The 22,782-nt window shown below is 37.1% G+C and overlaps 1 protein-coding gene across 1 annotated transcript in view; it reads right to left on the bottom strand.

Moving 5' to 3' along the window:
- The window catches only part of CFTR (CF transmembrane conductance regulator), a 160,803-nt gene that overhangs the window by 21,815 nt on the left and 116,206 nt on the right, over nucleotides 1-22,782 (bottom strand). The window contains exons 21-22 of the mRNA XM_072764891.1: nucleotides 22,350-22,450; nucleotides 12,921-13,175 (exon numbers count right to left, since the gene is read on the bottom strand). Coding sequence (XP_072620992.1) covers nucleotides 12,921-13,175; nucleotides 22,350-22,450 — 356 coding nt within the window. The remainder of the gene's footprint in view (nucleotides 1-12,920; nucleotides 13,176-22,349; nucleotides 22,451-22,782) is intronic.

Genomic DNA, 22,782 nt, shown 5'->3' with positions numbered 1-22,782 from the left:
AATCTGAAACAGTTGTAACATTCAGATACCGTCCATAATAAATTAGGCACCAAGTTAGGCCTGACAATAAACAAGAAAGAGTTCTGTGAGCTCTGTGTTCCCAGAGAAGCAGGCCAAGCCTTGCCACTCAGTGTATAAGCACCTGGACAGTTGTCAAACCAAGTTCTTACATCTACCCTGGCTGGCAGGAAGAGAACCTGGAGAAGCAAAACGGATATTAAGGAAAAGAAAGAAAAAACAAAACCTATTCTTGTTACCAAAGAGCACAGAATGGAAGTGCCAATGCCATGTGTCACAAGGGGAGAGTGGGTGCTCAGGCAGCCCATGGGGGTCCCACCTCTGTGCTCCAGGGGGGCTGCCGAGCACCTGGAGGAAGATGCTCTGAGTGGGCAGACATTCTTGCAACCATCAGCTGATCACTGAAATATGGCCCAACACTTAGTAGCACTGAATAAATGTTTACTTCCTTCCCCTTACATGACTGCTGTTTCTCTTTTATATTTAGCTTTTTTTTATAGGAGAGCTGAGCCACTGGTCTTTTAGAGCAATGCTTTTTATACCACCTGTGGCAAAGAATAGTTTTGTGTTGCCCTGTTTTGTTGTTGTTGTTGTTGTTGTTGTTGTTGTTTTGGCTTTTTTAGTTTCCGATCCACTGCAAATCAGTACTTCAAAAGAAAAGATAATAAAAACGAATTTCTACATACTTACTCTCAATTCTTATACTTATCAAAGACCACTAACTGCTCATAAGCCAGAACCAATTCATGGACCACAAAGGGTGCTTTAGATAATAACTTATTTAGATAATAACTTATGCTTTATTCGGAATCTGGTAATAAACTAGGCCTTTGGGATAAGTTGGTAAGCAATAATGACACCATGTCTTTTGTTCATAAGAGCTCTGTAATGAGGCTTTCACAGATGCTTAGTTTCTGAGACAACTGATAAAATCAGATAAACCAAAAGTTATACACAACATGTTTTTGACATTCCTCATACTACTGATCAGAAGCAGTAAATATTGTATTTATTTTTTCTTGATTATTCCTGTGTTAACCCAAGAATTTAAGTTCAGTGAGAACAGGGTGGTTTATATTCTTTTCCACTGAATTCTCACCACCTGCCACAGGGGTGGGTATACATAAAGTGCTCAATAAATGGTTGTTCAGATTGACTGAGGGTCAGGCAGATGGAAGAATGAATGAATGGAAAAATGGACATACAGATCAGACAGATGGAAGGATGGATGGATGGATGGATGGAAAGAAGGAAGGAAGGAAAAGAGGGAAAGGGATGGGGAGTGGGAGAGAAGGAAGATGAATGAACAAACTTATTTAGTTGATCTAACAAACAAATTTAGTTAATTTTGGTCAAATATCAGATCAAGTTTCATTTAAAAATCTTGTAAAATGTAATATGCACACCTCCATTTCTGACTCAGCCCATGCTGTACAAACATATTCATCATATGTCATGATTTTTCAACCACAACAATAAAGCTTTTATAAGTAATCTGAATATGCCTTGTGTAGGTGAGGTATGGGGGAAGGAAAGTTCAACAAGAGGAAGTGATTTACTTTAAAGTCATATCACAAATTTAATCAGACAACAAAAAGAAATAAAAGGCAACCAGATTGGTAAGGAAGCAGGAAAACTTTCACTATTTGCAGGTGACATAATACTCTATATAGAAAACCTAAGTGATCCCACGAAAAAAACTGCTAAAACTGATAAATTCAGTAAAGTCGCAGGGTACTAAAGCATGTACAGAAATTTGTTGCATTTCTATATACCAATAATGAAATGGCAGAAAGAGAAATTCAGAAAACAATCTCATTTACAACTGTACCAAAAATAGTAAGATTTTGGTTAGGAATAAACCTAACCAAAGAGGTGAAAGACTTGTACTCTGAAAACTAAAAAACACTGATGAAAGAAATGGAAAATGACACAAAGAAATCAAAAGACATTCCATGCTCATGGATTGGAAAAACAAATATTGCTAAAATGTCTCTACTACCCAGAGAAATCTGCACTTTTAATGCAATCCCTATCAAAATACCAAGAGCATTTTTCACAGAGCTGGAAGAAACAATCCTAAAATTTCTATGGAACCACAAAAGACCCCAAATAGCCAAAGCAACCTTGAAAACCAAAGCTGGAGGAATCACAATTCCAGACCTCAAGTTATATTACAAAGCTGTAGTGATCAAGACATTATTGTACTGGCACATAAACAGACACGTAGATCAATGGAACACAATAGAAAACTCAGAATTGGACCCACAGCTTAGTGGTTAGTAAACCTTTGACAAAGTAGGAAAGAATATTCTCTTGGGAAGAAAAAAAAAAACCTGTCTCTTCAACAATTCGTGCTGAGAAAACAGACAGCCACATGCAGAAGAATGAAACTAGACCACTTTCTAACACCAGACACAAAAATAAATTCAAAATGGATTAAAGACCTAAATGTGAGACCTGAAACCATAAGAATCCTAGAAGAGAGCACAGGCAGTCAACTCTTTGACATCAGCCATAGCAACTTCTTTCCAGATGTGTCTCCTGAGGCAAGGGAAACAAAAGCAAAAATAAACTCTTGGGATTATATCAAATGAAGGAAATAATCAATAAAACTAAAAGGCAACCTACAGAATGGGGGAAGGTATTTGCAAATGACAAATCTGATAAGGGGTTAATATCAAAAATCTGTAAACAACTTACAAAACTCAACACTCAAAAATGAATAATCCAATTTAAAAATGGACAGAAGAATAGACATTTCTCCAAAGAAGACACCCAGGTGGCCAACAGACATTTGAAAAGATGCTGATGCATCATCAGTCATCAGGGAAATACAAATCAAAACTACAAAGAGGTATCACCTCACACCTGTCAGAACGGCTGAAAGCAACAACAAAAGAAACAACAGGTGTTTGCAAGGATGCAGAGAAAACGAACCCTCATGCACTATCGGTGGGAATGTAAACTGGTGCAGCCACTGTGGAAACAGTCTGAGATTCCTTGAAAAGTTAAAAATAGAGCTACCCTACGATCCAGCAATTGCACTACTAGGTATTTGCCCAAAGAATACAAATATCCTGACTCAAAGGGATACGTGCACCCTGATGTTTATGGCAGCACCATCTACAATAGTCAAATTATGGAAACAACCTAAGTGTCCAACAACTGATGGATAAAAATGTGATATATATATATATATATATATATATATATATGTATACATATATATAGGAATATTACTTAGCCATAAAAAAGAATGGAATCTTGCTATTTTCATCAACATGGATGGAGCTAGCAAGTATTTATTTCTATTTATTTATTTATTTGTTTGTTTTTTAGAGAGAACGAGCGTGAGCAGGCAAGGAGCAGAGGGAAAGATGAAGAGAGAGAGTCTTAAGCAGGCTCCATAGTGTGGAGCCTGGTGCAGGGTCAGTCTCACAACCCTGAGATCATGACCTGAACCAAAATCAAGAGTCAGACGCTTACTTGACTGAGCTACTCAGGTGCCCCTGGAGCTAGAGTGTTACGCTAAGTGAACTAAGTCAGTCAGAGAGAGGGAAATACCATATGAGTTCACTCATATGTGGAATTTAAGAAACAAAGCAAATAAGCAAAGGGGGAAAAAAGAAGAGGGAGGGTCAAACCAAGAAACAGACTCTCAACTACGGAGAACCAACTGCTGGTTACCAGAGGGGAGGTGGGTGGGGGATGGATGAAATAGGTGATGGGGATTAAGGAGCACACTTGCGATGAGCACCAGGTGTTGTATGGAAGTCTTGAATCACTATATGTGCAACTGAAACTAATATCACACTGTATGTTAAGTAACTGGAATTTAAATAAAAAGTTTAAAAAATAAATAGATAAAAAATAACAAAGCCATATCACAAATTTTTTATCAAAAGCATCTTGAGGACCAGACCTCTATATCATTAGCCAAGGTTCTAATAACTAGGATAAATGACCATGTTCCCTTTCAAGAAGCAAATATTGAAAGTTCTAATGAATTCAGTTTTTATGTTGATATAAGGCTTAATTGAGAGGCAAATTGTAAATCTTTTGTTTAGCTTTTTAGTTTTGTAGCTGTTCTCTGATCCTTCTGTATTATTGAACTGAGGATACTGCATCGTGTCTGACATGTTTCTAGCTGCAGGGAATCTTATTGGTCCATATCTAACAAAGTCTTCTTGTTTATATAATTGGCACATAATAATTCTTTTCCGGGATTTGTTTTTCCAGGCTTCTCAGTGATCTATTGAATAAGGCCAGGGTACTTCCCGCAAGTAAGCTTTTAAGGTATATCCTAATTGCAAGTCAGTGATTTCTAGTAACTTCAGTGAACTTCCTTTCTGAGAATTTTGGATCAAGATAAATCAAAATACTATGTGGACAGCTACACAATGTTGAATTCGGTGCTAGCTGTAATTGCTCCGTACCATGAATAGAACAGTCTCAGTACATTCTTTTCAAAGTGCTTGAGCCACTATTTTAGTATTGCAACAGATGGAAACCTACTATACTTATTTTTCATCTTCTGTGGTTTCCAGAAATCAAGATACCAAGTAAGATGAAATCTAGATCTCTAAAGTGGTAATTACTGTACCTTTTATATATTTACCATTAATGAAATATAATTCTTAACATACGTTCTTGAGAATATGCTCCTCATAACTCTAAGGTTAATTACTGAATGATTCAGCTACTAAATACCAATTTCTATCACGACAGGATGCCATATGTGTTTCACAAATCAAACAGACATCATCTGAACCCTTGACACTGTTTGTTTGTTCGCTTGTTTTACCCTTGACACTGTTTAAATTGCTTCTGGCATCTCAGGATTTTGAAGAGTCTACAAATAAAGAAAGCAGGGAAGCTCACCCAAAAGAATAGACCTTGAAGTACTATTAAATACCTATTTAACTAGAAGACCATCCAGTACTGTGTTAGACACAATTTACCACCTAAGGCATTTTGATAAGTCTATGTTTATCATGAAGGACCTGGCTCCAAATTAGAATCCCAGTCTGCATTTTGAGAGAAAAGAAAAGGAAAAAAAGGAAGAGATATTCTATTGGGGAGAAGGTAATCTGGATATTAAAATTCCAGCAAAAAATCAAAAGCTTTTAAGAAAACAACTACTTGAAAGTAAAGTAAAAGTTGTAAAAATCTTGCTCTATTTCTCATGCATTGAAAATAAAATTTAAAGTACAGATTCTGTGAAGTAAAGGTCTAAATTAGGAGCAAAGAAGATAATAAGACACCTCTTCCCTAAGATAATTGTTATGGACAAAATGTTTTAACATAAAGACTGAATAACTTTTTTACATAAAATACTGATTTTAAAAATCTTTCACCATGCTATGAGCTGAATATTTGTGTCTCCCCCAAATTCATATGTCGGCCTTTGGGAAGCGATTAGGTCATAAGGGTGGAACCTTCATGAATGAGATTAATGCCATTATAAAGAAATCCCAGAAAGCTCTCTCACCTCTTTCACTGTATCAGGTTACAATGACAAGACAAACATCTATGAGGAAGTAGGTTTTTACCAGACAATGAATCTGCTGGCACCATGTTCCTGGACTTCCCAGACAGAATTATGAGAAATAAATTTCTGTTGTTTACAAGCCACCTAGCCTATGATATCTTGTTACAGCAGCTTAAATGGACTCAGGCACACCATCCCAGCAAAAATGCTGAAATCCATTAAAAATTAAACAAGAGATGTCTATTTAAGTCCTTTTCAAATCTTTTCTTCTTTTTCTTTTTTCAAGAAGATGAATTAGACCACAGCTGATCTTGTAGGATTCTTGAATAATCAAGATAATATACTGAATTTTAGTATATTCTTGAGTCAGCATGCAAAAAGTATGTTTGGGACATCTTGTTATAGACAGCAAGATGCTCTTATATGTTCTAAGGGCAAGGCAGTAGAAATAACAATCTTAACAGACCTGCTCAAAATAATATTTTAACAATCAGTTCATACTCTAATCAATCATATCACCTAGAAGTAGGTATAAGCTATTCATTCATGCATGCATTTAACATATAGTAAGCTAGGCAATGTGCTAAGCAAAGGGACTGAAAGATGACAAATAGGACTTCTGATTTCTGGACCAAAATATAAGGAACTTGAATGTCATCACTTTGTCCTAACAAGTAAAAAGCTGAGCAAACTGAAAAATCAAAATTCTTTCATCTGTTAGAGAGTGAAGACATGGAACAAACCATAACCACCATAAAGGGAAAGACACACAGTTATAGAGAATCACAATTTATGAGAGAAGAAACCATGATCAGAAAGTTCACAGAAACCAGAATCGGTAAAAATCTCTAAACTGTAACTGACAAATTACTGGAGGGTCAATGTGGACAAGTCTGAGGGCAAAAAAGTCAGGGGGAGGTCATTTGTAGAAGGGCCATTTTGTGAATATTACCTCCAGGAGCCCAAGGATGTTTACCATTTCACAGTGAAAAACACAGAAAAATCCCTGATGGATCCAGTAGGAGGAGGGAGAAAGCAACAATTTTGTAATACTCCAGAGCATTCAGTTCTTCATAAGACTGCCCTCAAGAGAAGCTATTTTATGAGAGCTTGACCTACTGGGGTTTTTATTGGAACCCAATTGATCTAGGGAAGGAAAATACCCAACTCCAATTCACAGCTCATCCTGTGGCTGCAGTGAAAGCAGTACAGAGGGAAATTTATAGGATTAAAGGCATATATTAGAAAAGAAGACAAATCTAAAATCAATAGTCTAAGTTTCTACTATGGGAAACTAGAAAAAGAAGAGTAAGTTACATTAAAAGAAAGCAGAAGAGAAATCGTAAAAATTAGAGCAGAATCACCTAGTTGAAAATAGGAAACAAGTAGAGAAAATCAGTGAAAGCTGGTTCTTAGATAAGATCAATAAAATTAATAAGCTTCTAGCCAGGCTTAACTAAGAAAACAAGGGAATTAGTAATTAAACAAATTAGTTATATTAGAATTGCAAGAGAGGACATCACTGCGCATCCCATCATGTGAGAATAATAAAGTAATACTATAAGCAACTACATGTCCAGCAATTTGAAAATCTACACGAAATGTACCAATTCCTCAAAAGATACAATCTTCCAACAGTCACACAAGAAATAGACAATCTAAGTAGGCATATATATCTTTTAAAGAAATTTTATCAATACTTAACAACCTTCCAATTCAGAAATCTCCAGGTCCAGATAGATTCACTGGTGAATTCTATCAAATATTTAAAGTAGAAATTCTATCAATCCTCTACAAATTCTTCCAGGAGATAGAAGCAGAGGGAATACTTCCTAACTATTCTATGAGGCCTACATTAAGAACCATCAACAACAACCAAAAGCAGGCAAAGACATTAGAGACCATTTCTCATGAACATAGAACCAAAAATCTTCAACAAAGTATTAGCAAATCCAATCCAACAACGTACAAAGAGATTATATACCATGACCAAGTGTAATTTATTCCAGATACACAAGGTTGGTTCAAAATTCAAAATGAATATAATCTACTCTATCAATGGCCTAAACTAAGAAAAATCACAATTTGTATCAATAGATGCAGAATTCATTTGACAAGATCCGATGCTAATTCCTGAGAAAAACTCTGCAGAGTAGGAATAAAGGGGAACTTCCTTAACTTGAAAAAGATATCTATAATGACCCTCTAGTTAACATTGCACGTAAGGGTGAGAAACTCAAAAGACTTCCTGCTAAGATCAGGAACAAGGCAAGGATATCCTTTCTCATAACTCCTTTTCCACATTATACTGGAAAGTCCAGCTAAGGCATTAAGACCAGAAAAGGAAATTAAAAGCATGCAGATTGGGGAGAAAGAAACAAAACTGTCTTTGTTCACAAATGACATTATCATATACATAGAAAATCTAGAAGAATCAACAATAAAATTCCTGGAACTAATAAGTGTTAACAGCAAAGTTGTAGGATACAAGGTTAATATACAAAAATCAATTCCTTTGCTAAATACCAGCAATGAACAAGTGGAATTTGAAATTAAAAACATATTACCATTTACATTAGCACTCCCAAAACAAAATACTTAGATATAAATGTAAGAAAATATAATATACAAAATCTAGATGAGAAACACCACAAAATTCTGATGAATGAACTCAAAGAAAAAGTAGGTAAATAGAGAAATGGTCCATGTTCATGAAAAGAAAGATTCAGTATTGTCAAGATATCAATTCTTCCCAACTTGATCTATAGATTCAATGTGATCCCAGTCAAAATATCAGCAAGTTATTTTGTGGAGCTGACAAGCTGATTCTAAAGTTTATATGGAGATGCAAAAGATCTTGAGTAACCAACACAATACTGAAGAAGAAAAACAAAGTAAGAGGACTGACATTACTCAATTCCCATGACTTTGCCTTATCATGGACTTAAAAGATCAAGGCTGTATAACATGAACACCTGCAGTTTCCCAACTCTTTTTTTTTTTTTTAAAGATCTTAATTGCCCAACCCTTTACTCATCTTTCTCTTTAACCTCAGCTATCTGCTTTCCTTCTGTCTCAAAAAACAAACAAAACAAAACAAAACAACCAAAATCTCTATAGTGCAAAGGCAAAAGAGCCTCCATATAGCCATCCTCTTAGGCAGGTGGTCTTGCTACCCCTTTCCCACACCAATGTCAGTGCTCTACAGAACTCTTCATTTCAGTACTCCCCCATTCCCTAACACTTTGCAGTTGGACTTCTACCTTTATTTCTCTATACCTAATGCTGTCTTAAACTGGGCTCTCATTCTTGGAAGGGAACGTATCAGTGATACCGACTACTGTCCTTATACACCCAGAGTTCTTACTCAGTAGGGTTGAATGAGGCCAAAAATATGCATTTCTCACAAGTTCCTGAGTGATATAGATGATCCTCGTCCAGGGAACCACACTTTGAGAATCCCTGCTCTCTTGAAGATGACCAAAGACTACTCAGGAGCAAAACTGAGTAAGATTTTCTGAGTCTTCAACTTCCTTTGTTACTTCAGCTCCCAAGATCAATAATTCCCATTATTTTGCTCTAGGTATGTCTTCCACTTTATCCTTTATGCATCCTCCAATCTGACCAAACTAGTCGTTGTTTCCTGTACATGCCCCATGCCTTCAGTTATTCCCTCTGCTTACCCTTTTTCACTCACCTTTGCTTGCTCAAATATACAGTTCAAGTCTCAAAGTCTCCTCCTAAATGCCACTTCCTGTGGAAAACTTTCCCTGAATAGCACAACTCCCAGCCAACTGATACTAACTGCTTCCTCCTTGCCTCTGCATTATACCTATGTATCTTTTATTCAAGGGTATAACAAGGGTTTTTGGAACCTGAGGCTTATACAATATGGAGGGGGAGTTCTTTACAAGAATAAAGATTTCAAAATTAGAAATATAAAATTAAGTACATGGCCTTGGAAGGGGTTCAGGCAAGTAAACTCTGAAATTTAAGCTTTGTTAACTTCACAGTGATCTGCTTCAGTTCTTACTGGATCTTGCATTTCCCCTTAGAGGGTCATCTTCTGGGACAGATATCTCTTTTTCTCTCTTCCTTTCTCTCTCTCCTTTGGCTCCTTCTTTTTCTACTTTTAAGGGAAGCAGGTGAAAAAGAATTTTAAAGTCAGACAGATCTGAGTTTAAGATCCCTGCTAACTCACTCACTTAATTGAACTTCAGTTTCTTCCACTGCACAAAATGGGTAATAGTATCTACCTTTGGGATTATAATAAGATCAAATGTGATAGCAAAGAAATGTCTTTAGACAGTGCTTAGAACATGATAAGCACTTGATAAACATTAGCTTCTCTCTTTGGATGGCAAGATCCATAGCCTTACGTAAGTAATTTTCAATTCCCTCAGAGCACCTACCGTTCCTTGCAAAGAATAGTTAGTGAACACATATGGCCTATTTTCTATATAAAGTTTCTGAGAACATGAAATGCCTAAGCATACTGCTTCTTCCTCATTTTACAGCAGCTCTTATTATTACTCTCACATCAAGGAAACTACCTACAGAAATGAGGACTCTGCAAATTGTCACACTCGTAGGACTCGGTTGGATTTAATTTAGCATGCAAGTTAGCATCAGTGAAGCAAAGGGTTGGGAAGATGTCAGGAGGAGGGAAAGGAAATAATTTACCAAGGCTGCTCACTCTGGTTTATGTCAACTTATTTGCTGCTATTGTTTGTAACTTGACATCACTTTTGGAATCTGTCCTGGTGGTCCCAAGGACGTTTTCAGCTACTTGTGGCACTCACTGATGTGCAAAGCAAAAGAGAAAACGTAATTGTGTGTTTTCTCAATGCAAGGGAGGGACAAAGGCAAATAATTAATTTTACATAGTTCTAACGTACATAACCTCATTCTAATAGAAGGGACAAATTCAATCTAAAACCTACTCTTTCCATTTGTGCTGATTTAAAACTGTTTTCACTCTAAAATTACAAATGAAAGAGGAGAAATAACAACCAACACCACAGGAATACAAACAATCATAAGAGAATATCATCAAAAAGTATATGCCCCAAATTGGACAACCTAGAAGAAATAAGCAATTCCTACAAACATATAAATACCAAAACTGAAACAGGAAGAAATAGAACATTTGAACAGAATTATAACCAGCAAAGAAACTGAATCAGTAATCAGAAAACTCCCAAAAAACAAAAGTCCAGGACCAACCATATGGCTTCACAGGTGAATTCTACCAACATTTAAAGAAGAGTTAATACATCTTCTCAAGAAGAGAAGATAGAAAAGGAAAAACAAACAACAAAAAAACAAACCCATCCAAATTCATTCTATGAGGCCACCATTATCCTAATACCAAAACCAGATATGGACACCACAAAAAAAAAAAAGAACTACAAGTCAATATCACTGATGAACATAGATGCAAAAATCTTCAACAAAATACTAGCAAACAAAATTCAACAATACATTCAAAAAATTTATTCACCATGACCAAGTGGGATTTATTCCTTGGTTGCAAGGATGGTTCAATATTCACATATCAATCAACATTAATCAATGATGATACATCATATCAATAAGAGAGAAGAACCATATGAACATTTCAATAGACACAGAAAAAGCATTTGATGATGTACAACATCCATTCATGATACAAACCCTCTACAAAGTAGGTTTAGAGGTAACATACCAACATTATAAAGGCCATCTATGAAAAACCGATAGCCAATATCATACTTAATGGGGAAAAACAGGACTATTTCCCTAAGGTCAGGAACGAGACAATGATGTCCACTCTCCCACTCTCACCACTTTTATTAAACACAGTACTGGAAGTCCTAGCTACAGCAATCAGACAACAAAAAGAAATAAAAGGCATCCATTGGTAAAAAGCAGTAAAACTTTCGCTATTTGCAGATGACATAATACTCTATATAGAAAATCCAGGGATCCCTGGGTGGCGCAGCGGTTTGGCGCCTGCCTTTGGCCCAGGGCGCGATCCTGGAGACCTGGGATCGAATCCCACATCAGGCTCCCGGTGCATGGAGCCTGCTTCTTCCTCTGCCTGTGTCTCTGCCTCTCTCTCTCTCTCTCTCTGTGACTATCATAAATAAATAAAAATTAAAACAAAAAAAAAAAAAAAAAAGAAAATCCACATGATCCTATCCAAAAAAACTGCGAAAAAAATTCAGTAAAGTCGCAGGGTACAAAAGCATGTACAGAAATCTGTTGCATTTCTATACACCAATAATGAAACAGCAAAAAGAGAAATTCAGAAAACAATCCCATTTACAACTGTACCAAAAATAGTAAAATACCTAGGAATAAACCTAACCAAAGAGGTGAAAGACTTGTACTCTGAAAACTAGAAAACACTGATGAAAGAAACAGAAGATGACACAACAAATCAAAAGACATTCCACGCTCATGGATTGGAAAAACAAATATTGCTAAAATGTCTCTACTACCCAGAGCAATCTGCACTTTTAATGCAATCCCTTATCAAAATACCAACAGCATTTTTCACAGAGCTGGAACAATCCTAAAATTTCTATGGAACCACAAAAGACCCCGAAGAGCCAACGCAAGCTTGAAAAAGAAAGCAAAGCTGGAGGAATCACAATTCCAGACCTCAAATTATATTACAATACAAAGCTGTAGTGATCAAGACATTATTTTACTGGCATAAAAATAGACATATAGGGGATCCCTGGGTGGCGCAGCGGTTTGGCGCCTGCCTTTGGCCCAGGGCGCGATCCTGGAGACCCGGGATCGAGTCCCACGTCGGGCTCCCAGTGCATGGAGCCTGCTTCTCCCTCTGCCTGTGTCTCTGCCTCTCTCTCTATCTCTCTGTGACTATCATAAATAAATAAAAAAAAAATTTAAAAAAATATATAAAAATAGACATATAGATCAATGGAACACAATAGAAAACTCCGAATTGTACCCACAGCTATGTAGTCAGTTAATCTTTGACAAAGCAGGAAAGAATATCCAATGAAAAGAAATACCATCTCTTCAACAAAGGATGCTGAGGAAACAGACAGCCACATGCAGAAGAATGAAACTGGACCACTTTCTTACACCAGACACAAAAATAAATTCAAAATGGATCAAAGACCTAAATGTGAGACCTGAAACCATAAGAATCCTAGAAGAGAGCACAGGCAGTCAACTCTTTGACATCGGCTATAGCAACTTCTTTCCAGATGTGTCTTCATGAAAAAATAATGGCTTCATATTTAATAACTTGAAATATGTGTATTCAATATAGGCCTGGTCTGTAATAATAATAATGCTACCAATGGACTTTACCAAGACATTGCTTGAGGCTACCGAGATTTACTTACTAAACACAGGTCAAACAAAGCAAAGAATATTTAAATCTCACCCTCTGGCCAGGACTTATTGAGAAGGAAATGTTCTCTAATATGGCATTCCCACCATCTATATACTTTGCTGTGAGGTCTTTGACAGTCATTTGGCCCCCTGAGGGCCAGATATCATCTTCCCTCACATGCCGATTCTCAGTAATCATAACTTTTGAGAGCTGGGCATCCTTGGATGGTTTGAATGACTTGGTAGGTGGTTTACTTTCTTCTGTAGGCATGTCAATAAACTTGAAGACTCGGCTCACCGATCGCATCTGAAATGAAATAACAATATTTTATTTTTGTTTGCTTAATACCTGCAGGCAATGTCATAATTAGTGTGATGTTTCCTTACAAAATAACATGTAAGATGTGACGCTGCTCGTCGTCACCTGGTTATTTGTCAGGAGGTTTTTCAATGAACTAGCAGGAAATAATTGGATATAATTAAAAGCTTAACCAAAGAGAATTAACTAGGATTTATATAAATGGGCTCTGTATAGACCTGTTTATTTTTGTGATCATTTAATTCTCAGTTATGCAAGCCACACATCAATAGACAAACTATACTCAAAGGAATGGATGATGTCAAGGGGAAATTTTTTCTTCAACTATGAGCAACACTGCACACTGTTGTACAACTGGTATATTATAATAAAACATTCCACACCTCAAAACCACTACTGAAGATTCTCACCTCTCAAACTGCCTTAGAAAGTGTCTATAATTCTCTGGGTCAACTGGGTGGCAAGTGGACCCTTGATGCTCAGTAAATTTTGAATGACCTCACAATAATCTTCAAACAAATTTAAGTCACTCTTCTATATCTGTGGCAAATAATTACATTTTTAATACAAATTACTTACAGATCAATTTCCATTGCTGAGGAAAATGTCACTGTATATAAAAATTATATATGAAATTAAATACACAATTGCTCTATAAATCTATTCATGTAACATTTAATAAAGTACACCTTTAATGTACACAGAAATAAAAGAGCTCATGTATTTCTTAAAGGTGCTTAAATTCTTCGAAAAGAACATATACCTCTGGATAGTTATGATTTATTGCAATTTGGAATTTAATTTTTAAAATAGCCTTGCAAATAATAGGCACTTAATAAATATTTGAAAAATTCATAAAGGAATGAATATGTGAATGATTACATATATGAATAAATAAATTAATAACAAGAGAGTTGAAGACTTTGAATTCACTCAATTTCTACTTTTAATAGATATCCTTGATGACTTAGCCCTTCCCAGGAATTACTAGCTTCCTGCAAGGAAATTGATTGCTTTTTTTTTTTTTTTTTTGGTCTGAAAAGTAATTAGTGATTCTGGCTTTCCTCAGTCAAAATTCAACCCTCTCCTTTACAATGTTAATTTATAGCCTTAGTTATAGTTAAGGCTTAGATTAAAAATGATATCTTTTGCAAAATAAAGGAAGGTGGAAAGAAATGTATTCAGGGCATTTGCTTCTATTATTACTATTTTTCATTATCAAAACATGGGACAGGAAATTTTTTTCATCTTTAATGTGGAATTATTGGTAAATAAATCAGAGGAATTTAAATATTGATCCTTGATTGAACATTAAAAATTTCATCTTATTAGCAATGTAATTGTATTGCTGGTTTCACATGCTATTGATCAAGTTTGCTGTTTGTGAAGTTCTTCCATCTAGTAATTTTCTTGTTTTACTTTTTTTCATCTTGAAAAATCTTCATATCATCTTCAATAATTTTTCAAGATTCAAGAGGAGAATTTTTTTTAAATCAAACCCATTGTTAATGGAAAAGTATCCAAAGCCCACATCCATTATAAATAACTCTAGAGTGGCTCTCACACATTATGTTTTCAATTCCAAATTACAGGTGACTTTCAGAGGTTGTTAAATCCTGATTCAGTTTTTTTTTTAATTAAAGCATACTTTTGCATTACATTGTCATTAACTTTCCTAGAAATTTGCTAGCCTATACAAGGTCTGAAAGATCAATTAGAATTGTAACTACCATTCAGATGGAACTGCCAGAAAAATAGCTCAAATGCATTTAAAATATTTTATTGTACTTATCCTGCAAAAGAATAATATTATGTTCTTGAAATGATTCAAAGAAATGCAACTTAATTTCATAAAATAAAGACATTTTTTGCATGTCGATGCTGTGAAGAATTCTAGACTAGTCTTTGTTAAATATATCAAGAAAGACACAATTTAACAAAAATCCTTCATATTTTAATACTTCCATATGGTAAGCAAAACACTTAAATATTGTTACCTAAATGACTCAAAATTATATGTAGTATTATTAGAAAATGACATTTAAATGTAGTAAATAGAATGTAAAACTAACTTTTCAGCTCAATCATCTTTCATATAGTCTAGTTTGCTTAAAGTGACCCTGAGACAGGCTATTATAGCTACTCACAGCATAGCCAAATGTCTCTGAGCAAGAACAAGTTCATCTCAGCCATGGGCACTCATCACAGCATCTGAGCAGAAACTCATTCAATTCAGCAGGTTAGAACACTTTCTGATGAAGAGAAAATGTGGCTAGTGCAGACACCTGCATTGTGGCCACTTTCGCAACCACTGAAATGCTATTACTGAAAAGATGATGCAGCCAGACAATATTATAAATTACTAACTTCTTGTACCTCACAGGCTCTCCAAGTGGCACATTCTACTTCCACTGCTTTTTAATGGAGAAACCACAACAGAACCAGAGTAGAGAAAATCAATTCTGGTCTTTCAAGTTTCAAAAATTAACTTTTGGAGCCAGAGATGGATAGTTTGAAAATTCTGAGCCACATGAATATTATTACTTGAACCTGAACTTACTTACACTCTACCTGGTATTATTTTTTAAAAGCACATGACAAGCCATCAGCAAGTGCTTGATAAATAAAACTGGGTCCATGTGATATCCATTAAAAGTATTTCAAAGGAAATCTCAAGGAGTCTAAAACACCATATCAAAATTTTTTTCAAAGTTTATACAATTTTAATAAGATTTTCTCTAAGCATCTTAATTTTGAAATATTTTAGCTTCTCCAAAGTCCTGGTATTAAGCATCTTCCTTTATGTATAGCTACATATATATAACAAATATATGTTAATATATAGGGCAAAAATGATTTGCTGGTGATCCATCAATTCCAAAGTAAATTCTATTCCATAGACCAGAAATCAGCAAAACTATGGCTCAATGGCCAAAACCAGTCACACCCAATTGTTTACATTAGCTTTGCCCTACAAAGGCTGAGTAGTTGCCATAGAGACCATAGAGCTCAAAAAGCTGAAAACAGTATCTGACCCTTTATAGAAAATATCTGCTGACCCCCTGCTACAACACACCAAAAAATCAGAGGTAAAATGAATATTGGAGATCATCTAATCCAGTGATTCACAAGTCTAGGTGCACATTAGAATTACCTGAAACACTTCAAAATATAGATAGACATCATGTCCGTCACCCTGCCCCTGATCAAAAGGACTGATATAATGGATCCTATAGGACCCTGAGGAATCTGTATTTTTCTAAAGGTTCCTCGTGTGCCATTGAGGTTGAGAACCTCTGATCTGATCTATTCATTCTTGGTACAAGTGAAAAAAATCTAAACCCAGGAAGTTAAAGTCACATGCACAAAGCCAACAAAATTTCCAAACTTTCTAACACTCTAGCAATCCTTTATGGCTCTCATCAGCCTCTCCTACTAGTTCAAGACTCTAGAACATCTCAAGGGCACTTTCTCTCCCTTTGTTGGCTCTAGTAACACACGGGTTCAGTTCTTTGATCCGCTCTGACAAGTGCAGCGGTAGGCGACTTAATCACTGGAGTTTAGCTGTCAGGGAGGGTGACAGGTCTGATTCCTGGGGGCATCTGGCATCAGGCCTACATGCATGCATGCCAATCAAGACTTGAAATATTTCATATGAAAAGGATTCAGAAAAGAATGTCAGAGCTGACACGGACCTTAGAAAACCTCTACCCAAACTGTTACCTTTCTCAAAGAGAAAAGTGAAGCCCTCAGGGGGCTCGTGACTTGCCTAAGGCCACTCAGCATCCTGGTGATAATGCCAGCGTGGAATGCAGAGTAGAAAAGCCACTCTGCAGGACAGAAAGAACATGTTTGGATGAAAAGAAGTCTTGGGACAGATGTCATGAAGGTGAAGCATGTCGCAAAGCCTCATGAGAACAGAAAAACAAAGAGAAATATCAAGAGACTATCGAAAGAAGGGGAAGAGAGAGGAGAACTGAATCCTCCCCTCAAATTCTTAGAGCAAAAACTGCTTTCAATACAAGAGAATTAGGCGCCAGAAGCAAGGAAGAGAAGCCAGATTTCTTGGTGGCCACTGTACCATCAGTCACTTGATCTTTCCTGGAATCCAAAATAAACACAGGCAATAAAAGGATAAAGGAGAAACAGGGAGTTTCTATTGACAGAAAACTCTTTTCAGATTGCATCACTCTGGCAAGAACTGTCTGGAGCCTCCTTAACTGGAATCTAAATGTGAGCCCTGCAGATACACAGCCTCCCCAGCTCATCTTGGTGGCTTCCTTCTTCTTGTGCTATTAGGAACACACAGTGCCACAGGCCTGTCTTATCAGCTGCTGTAGTTAGAGAATTAGGGAAGCAGGACACTATTCCTATGCTCAGATGTCTTAGTTGTGCTCCCTAAGTGATAGTCCTGAAAATACATGAACTGTCAACTGCCTCATTCAAACAGACTTGGAGCATGGGTAATCTATTAGTCATCAGATGGCTTGGTATTGTTAAAGTTGAAACATCACCTCTGCACCCATTCTAACTCTGATTTATTTAATTTTCGTTCATTCACAGAGGCAGAAATATAGTTACACATTCCTGTTTAAGATACACAATGCTTGTGTAGTTAACAACAGGACAGAGAAAAGCTTTAGGGTTCTAAAAATGGCAGGTATCTCATGAATCCAAAGAATATAAATCAGTACACAGATTTGTTAAAATACAAAAAAGTTAAAATAATAGCTTTAGCAATAATAACTGTAATTCATATAGTACTTGAGGTATGCAGTTAAAATGAATTAACACTTCTTTTTTTCACCCCATCTACGAAAGAGAATAAAATATACAAGTGAAATAGACAGACATATACACGATTCATGTTGAAATGAAGAGTGAATTTGAAATAACACAGTTTAAAACATCATGCTATCAACTGAAATAACTGGAAATTACCTAAAATGGGGGTTTCCAGTGGGCATTATTAAATTTGACTCTCTGATAATTTTACTATTTTTAAAAAATTTCTGGGGTGATTCACAACCTATTAAACTATGTCATTAATAAGGTGACAACGTTCAGATGATTTTTTTCACTACTATAGAAAGCCAGACAAGTTAGTAGGTAGAATAGAAGATTTGTTCCCTTTTAATGGCCTCCTGATACCCCAGTGTGGTATTTTGAGGAGATTCCAAACAAGAACTTAGGCCCCCAAATGTCAAGCTTACTGGAAGATATTCTTATCACTGTGCTTTCTAACCATACAGAGTCATCAAGTTGGTCGTGTATCTTCCGAGAGGACGGGGATGGTCTCAACCAGTTACAAATGAGTGATTGAGAGACAGTCACTTACCTTTTTTTTTTTTTTTAATATTTTATTTATTCATCCATGAGAAACACAGAGAGGCAGAGGGAGAAGCAGGCTCCCTGTGGGGAGGCCGATGTGGGACTCGATCCTAGGACCCCAGGATCATGCCCTAGGCCCAAGGCAGATGCTCAACCACAGAGCCACCCAGGCGTCCCGAGAGATGGTTTCTAAAGCACGGAGTTGGATGGTAGCAGCTAGAGAACAGAGACAGAAGACGGCTGGAATACAGCTAATGTCCAGAGATCTGTAAGAGGAAGGCCCAGCAAGGAGAACTAAGGAGGAACCAGAGAGGTAGCAGAGACAGGCCAGAGGAGCATGATGGTAGTGAGAGAAGAGGGATTTGTCCGTGGCATAAGGACTGCTGAGAGGGTGAGTGAGACGAAGACATCGGCTCTGGCAAGACGTTGATCATGAGTCATGGGGCTGATGCAAACCAAGTGAAGTGGCTGTGGCAAGAATGGGAAGGAGGAAATGGAGCCGGGCCCTCTTACAAGCAGTTGTGCTATAAATAGATCAAAGAAAAGAGGTGTTAGTTAGACATCAAGGGGAGGTAGTTTTATGATGGGGAGAGAGGCCCCACAAAGAGCAGGTAATTGCATATTATTGGCCTTGAAATAGGAACAAGGACACAGAGGCAGAGCTACGAGTAGAGAGGTGCAGCAGGCTGATGCAATTGGTGGAGAGAAACAAGGAAATCCTTTCTGGTTGCATCTGGTTCTTTCTATGAAGTATGTAGCAAGGTCAAGGGCTGAGAGTGCAGGGAGTGGAATTACTGGAGCTCCAGAGAAAAGATAAGAAGGTGGGAAAGAGCTATCTTAGGGACTATAATAAAGAATTTATTAGGAAAATGCAGTCGAAGGGCTTGTGGTCAGCTTGGAGAGCCTATAACCGAGACGTGTAGGCAGTTACAAATACAGAGGGACATGAAGTAACCATGAGGAAGGGCTATCACCCAACTACTGCCCTTACTGGCCCAAGGCTAATAACAGCCGGGCACCTGGTGTAAGCACCTGATGAGCAGTGAAAGAAAAGTCATCCTGCTGTTTCTATTACTTCATAGTTCCGCTAATGTTTGATTCCGTGCCTCTGTCTAAACTAGGACAGATACGTAAATGAAATATTCTAAGTCTAAAGATACTTTTTCTTTTCCTAACTAGCTCTACACTGGAAAACTGGAAGTGGAAATCAAATGAAACACCCTGTTTACTGCATTTAAACTCGGATCTAAATTCAGTTAAGACACTCAGTAATGTAACACGAGAACACATCGGATTTCTCCCTCAGAGGTCACAAGAACCTTCAGGGTTAACATCACACAGAGGTGAAATCTGAGGGCACGGCTGTCTCCTCTCCTACCCTCAACACATGTCAGGTGAAAATGAAAAGATCACTATACCACTCTGGTAGGTGTGTCGGTAAAAGCAGTATGATGGGAATCAATAATTAGAAGAATGCCCACAAGGGAAGACCGCTTGTACCATTTGGCAGGGAAATGAAAATGAACATGATCACTTTGATACTCAAACAAAAGAACACGACTTTTTAAAATGAAATCAAATATAAATATTGATCCTTTCCATAGACTGTGTTATAATAAATAGTTCTTTGCAAAGATTCTTTTATGCCAAAAGATGAAAGACACAATGTCAAAACACAGGTTACAAAGCTCAGGATGCCCATGCACAAAACCAGAGAAGTAAAAATACCTTAAAGAAACTTTAGTGGGGAAAAAAAAAAATGAAAGAAACTTTAGTGGAGGTTGGACATGCAGAATAGAAATGGGCCAAAGGCTTCAACATCAAATGTATAGAGGCTTCATAAACCAAGAAAATTAATTCAGTAAAAGAACTGGGAATATACAGGGTGTAGAGATAGTTTTAGATAATGAAGTGAAGTATATGAGAATTTTAATTGTAAAGTCAATATAGTAGAGAGTTTGAACAAAAAAAATTAAATAAATTCAGGCACAATACTGATCCACTCTTCTCCTGCTATTTTCCAACAGAAACATTTCTAAGTACATCTATGAGATCCAAACCCAAAAGCATTAAGAGTTAAGTGAAGAGAGATAAATGGAGTCACTGAAAAAGCTGGCCAAACCCCCAAAAATAATGTTCAAGGAAAAGAGAGAGACCCTATTATGAATCATGTTAGGGTTGAATTACATGTCAATGAATTTTTAAAATGCTTTGCTTACATAAAATATTAAGACACGTGGGGAGAAACAGGGCATGAAAAGTTTTGTTTTTCCCCTAGAGATATTTTTAAAGATGATATTTGTTCTTTTTTTTTTTTTTTTTAAGATTTATTTACTTATTTATTTTAGAGAGAGAGAGAGCATGTGAACAGGGGGAGGGGGGAGGGGACTCTTCCCTGAGGGCGGAACCCAACACAGGGCTCAATCTCAGGACCCCATGATCATGACCTGAGCCAAAGTCAAGGGTGTCCCCCCAGCCCCCTGAGCCACCCGGACGCCCTATGAGGATACTCATTCTGATAGGAATGGGTTAGAAAACTGTCACAGCTGAATGAACGAATGTATCCTGGGACCATGGGATCTACCTCGGAGAATGGAGAAGGAACTTAGGAGAAAGTGTGATGGCAGCGTTTTATATATACGGTCATTAACTTGGCCCTCTAGGCTCTCTGCAAATGCAGTAATGGATGATTGATTTTAAATACACTATTCTAGGCGGACTAATAAAAGTTAATGATAATGCGATTCATGAAAACCATGTATCTTTTTAACTCAAAGTGGGAAATCTGCCTTTCTTCCTTTTATCTCCCACTCTTGCTGCCATGGGGTGTGTGTGCCCCTGATGGTGTTCACTCAGTTATATGCTACTGCAGGCTGCGCATTCCAAGAAACCAAGACAAGAGACAGAACAAAACCAAAACACGGTCTTTGTACACACTATCAGAGTACATAAAGTGAGGGGGAGTATTAAACAAAAAGAGAGAAAGCAAAAAGAAACACTCTAGGAATGAGAAAGGAGCTATCGCTAAAGACTGGAAATTTAAAACATTAAAAAAAAAAAAAAAAAAAAAAAAACGAAGAATACTATGAAAAATGCAATGCTGAGCAACTGGAAAACCCAAGACAGAAAAGGGTTTCTTAGACAAGACATCAAAACATAAAGGGAACGATTCATGAAATTAACTTTATTCAACTTAAAAGCTTCCTTTCATCAAGACACTGGAAGCTGAGCCATTGACCAGAGGACTGTGTTTAAAAATAGACAGAACTGACCGTTACCCCAGAATTCATAAACTCTTGTGAACCAATTAAGAAAAACACTCAGCAGTTGACAGAAATAAGCTAACGGAAGAGAAAGCCAATAAATATGTATCAAGCAGCGCTATCTCCTTAGTGATCACTTCCCATCTGCCAAAATTAAGAGGTCCAGCGACCTCAAGTGTTGCAGAAGCTACAGACCAATGAGAACCCTTACACGCTCTTGATGGGAGTAGGACCTGACACCAGATATCTGAGAACAATTCGGCCCCATGTGGTGAAGCTGAACGCAGGTGAATTCTGGGACCCAGTCATGCCACACCTGTCTATCTGTCCCAGAAAAATCGTTGCCCGGGAGTTTTCACCGCAGCACAGGATCTTGAGAGTGGCTGTCTATGTGGAGGAAGGAAAGGATACGGGTCTAATGTGAGAGACACAGTAGCCTTCGATTTATCGGTGATGTTCTGTTCCTTAACTGGGGGTTGGGTAAGTAGTCGTCCCTTATATGTCATCACCGATACTTTCTGGTTTGTCCAAACTTTTTCACAAAAGTTAAAAAATAATAATTACTTACCAAGCTGTCCACCTCTATGCTGGAGTTTACAGCCCACTGCAACGTACCCATGATATTCATGGCTAACGTTAGAATAATACCAACTGTTCCTTCTCCTTCACCTATAGGTGGGGAAAAACATATAAACAGGCTTTATAGTTATTTCTCTCTTCAGTGAGCCACTTTGTGCTGCTCCCAGGGCGTATGTCCTATTCAAGTTACATTCCAGTTTTGTGCTCATCTCAACCATCTTTCGTCTCAGTTCACCACAGCATGTACCACCGGTAATAAGGTTCTGCATGCAGTTAAGTATTCAACTAATGTTCTAAATTAAAGAGTGACAATTAGGGAAGAGTTGTCCTTGTTTGAAGAGGTTTCAGTTGTTGAGGGGATGCTGGTGTCGGGTCAATACCGCGGTCATCTCTTCTACCACTCTGTAAGTAACCATACCTTC

Source organism: Vulpes vulpes, chromosome 7 (genome assembly GCF_048418805.1).
Source record: "Vulpes vulpes isolate BD-2025 chromosome 7, VulVul3, whole genome shotgun sequence".
Classification (NCBI taxonomy): Eukaryota; Metazoa; Chordata; class Mammalia; order Carnivora; family Canidae; genus Vulpes; species Vulpes vulpes.
This window is presented reverse-complemented; position numbering and strand designations above follow the sequence as displayed.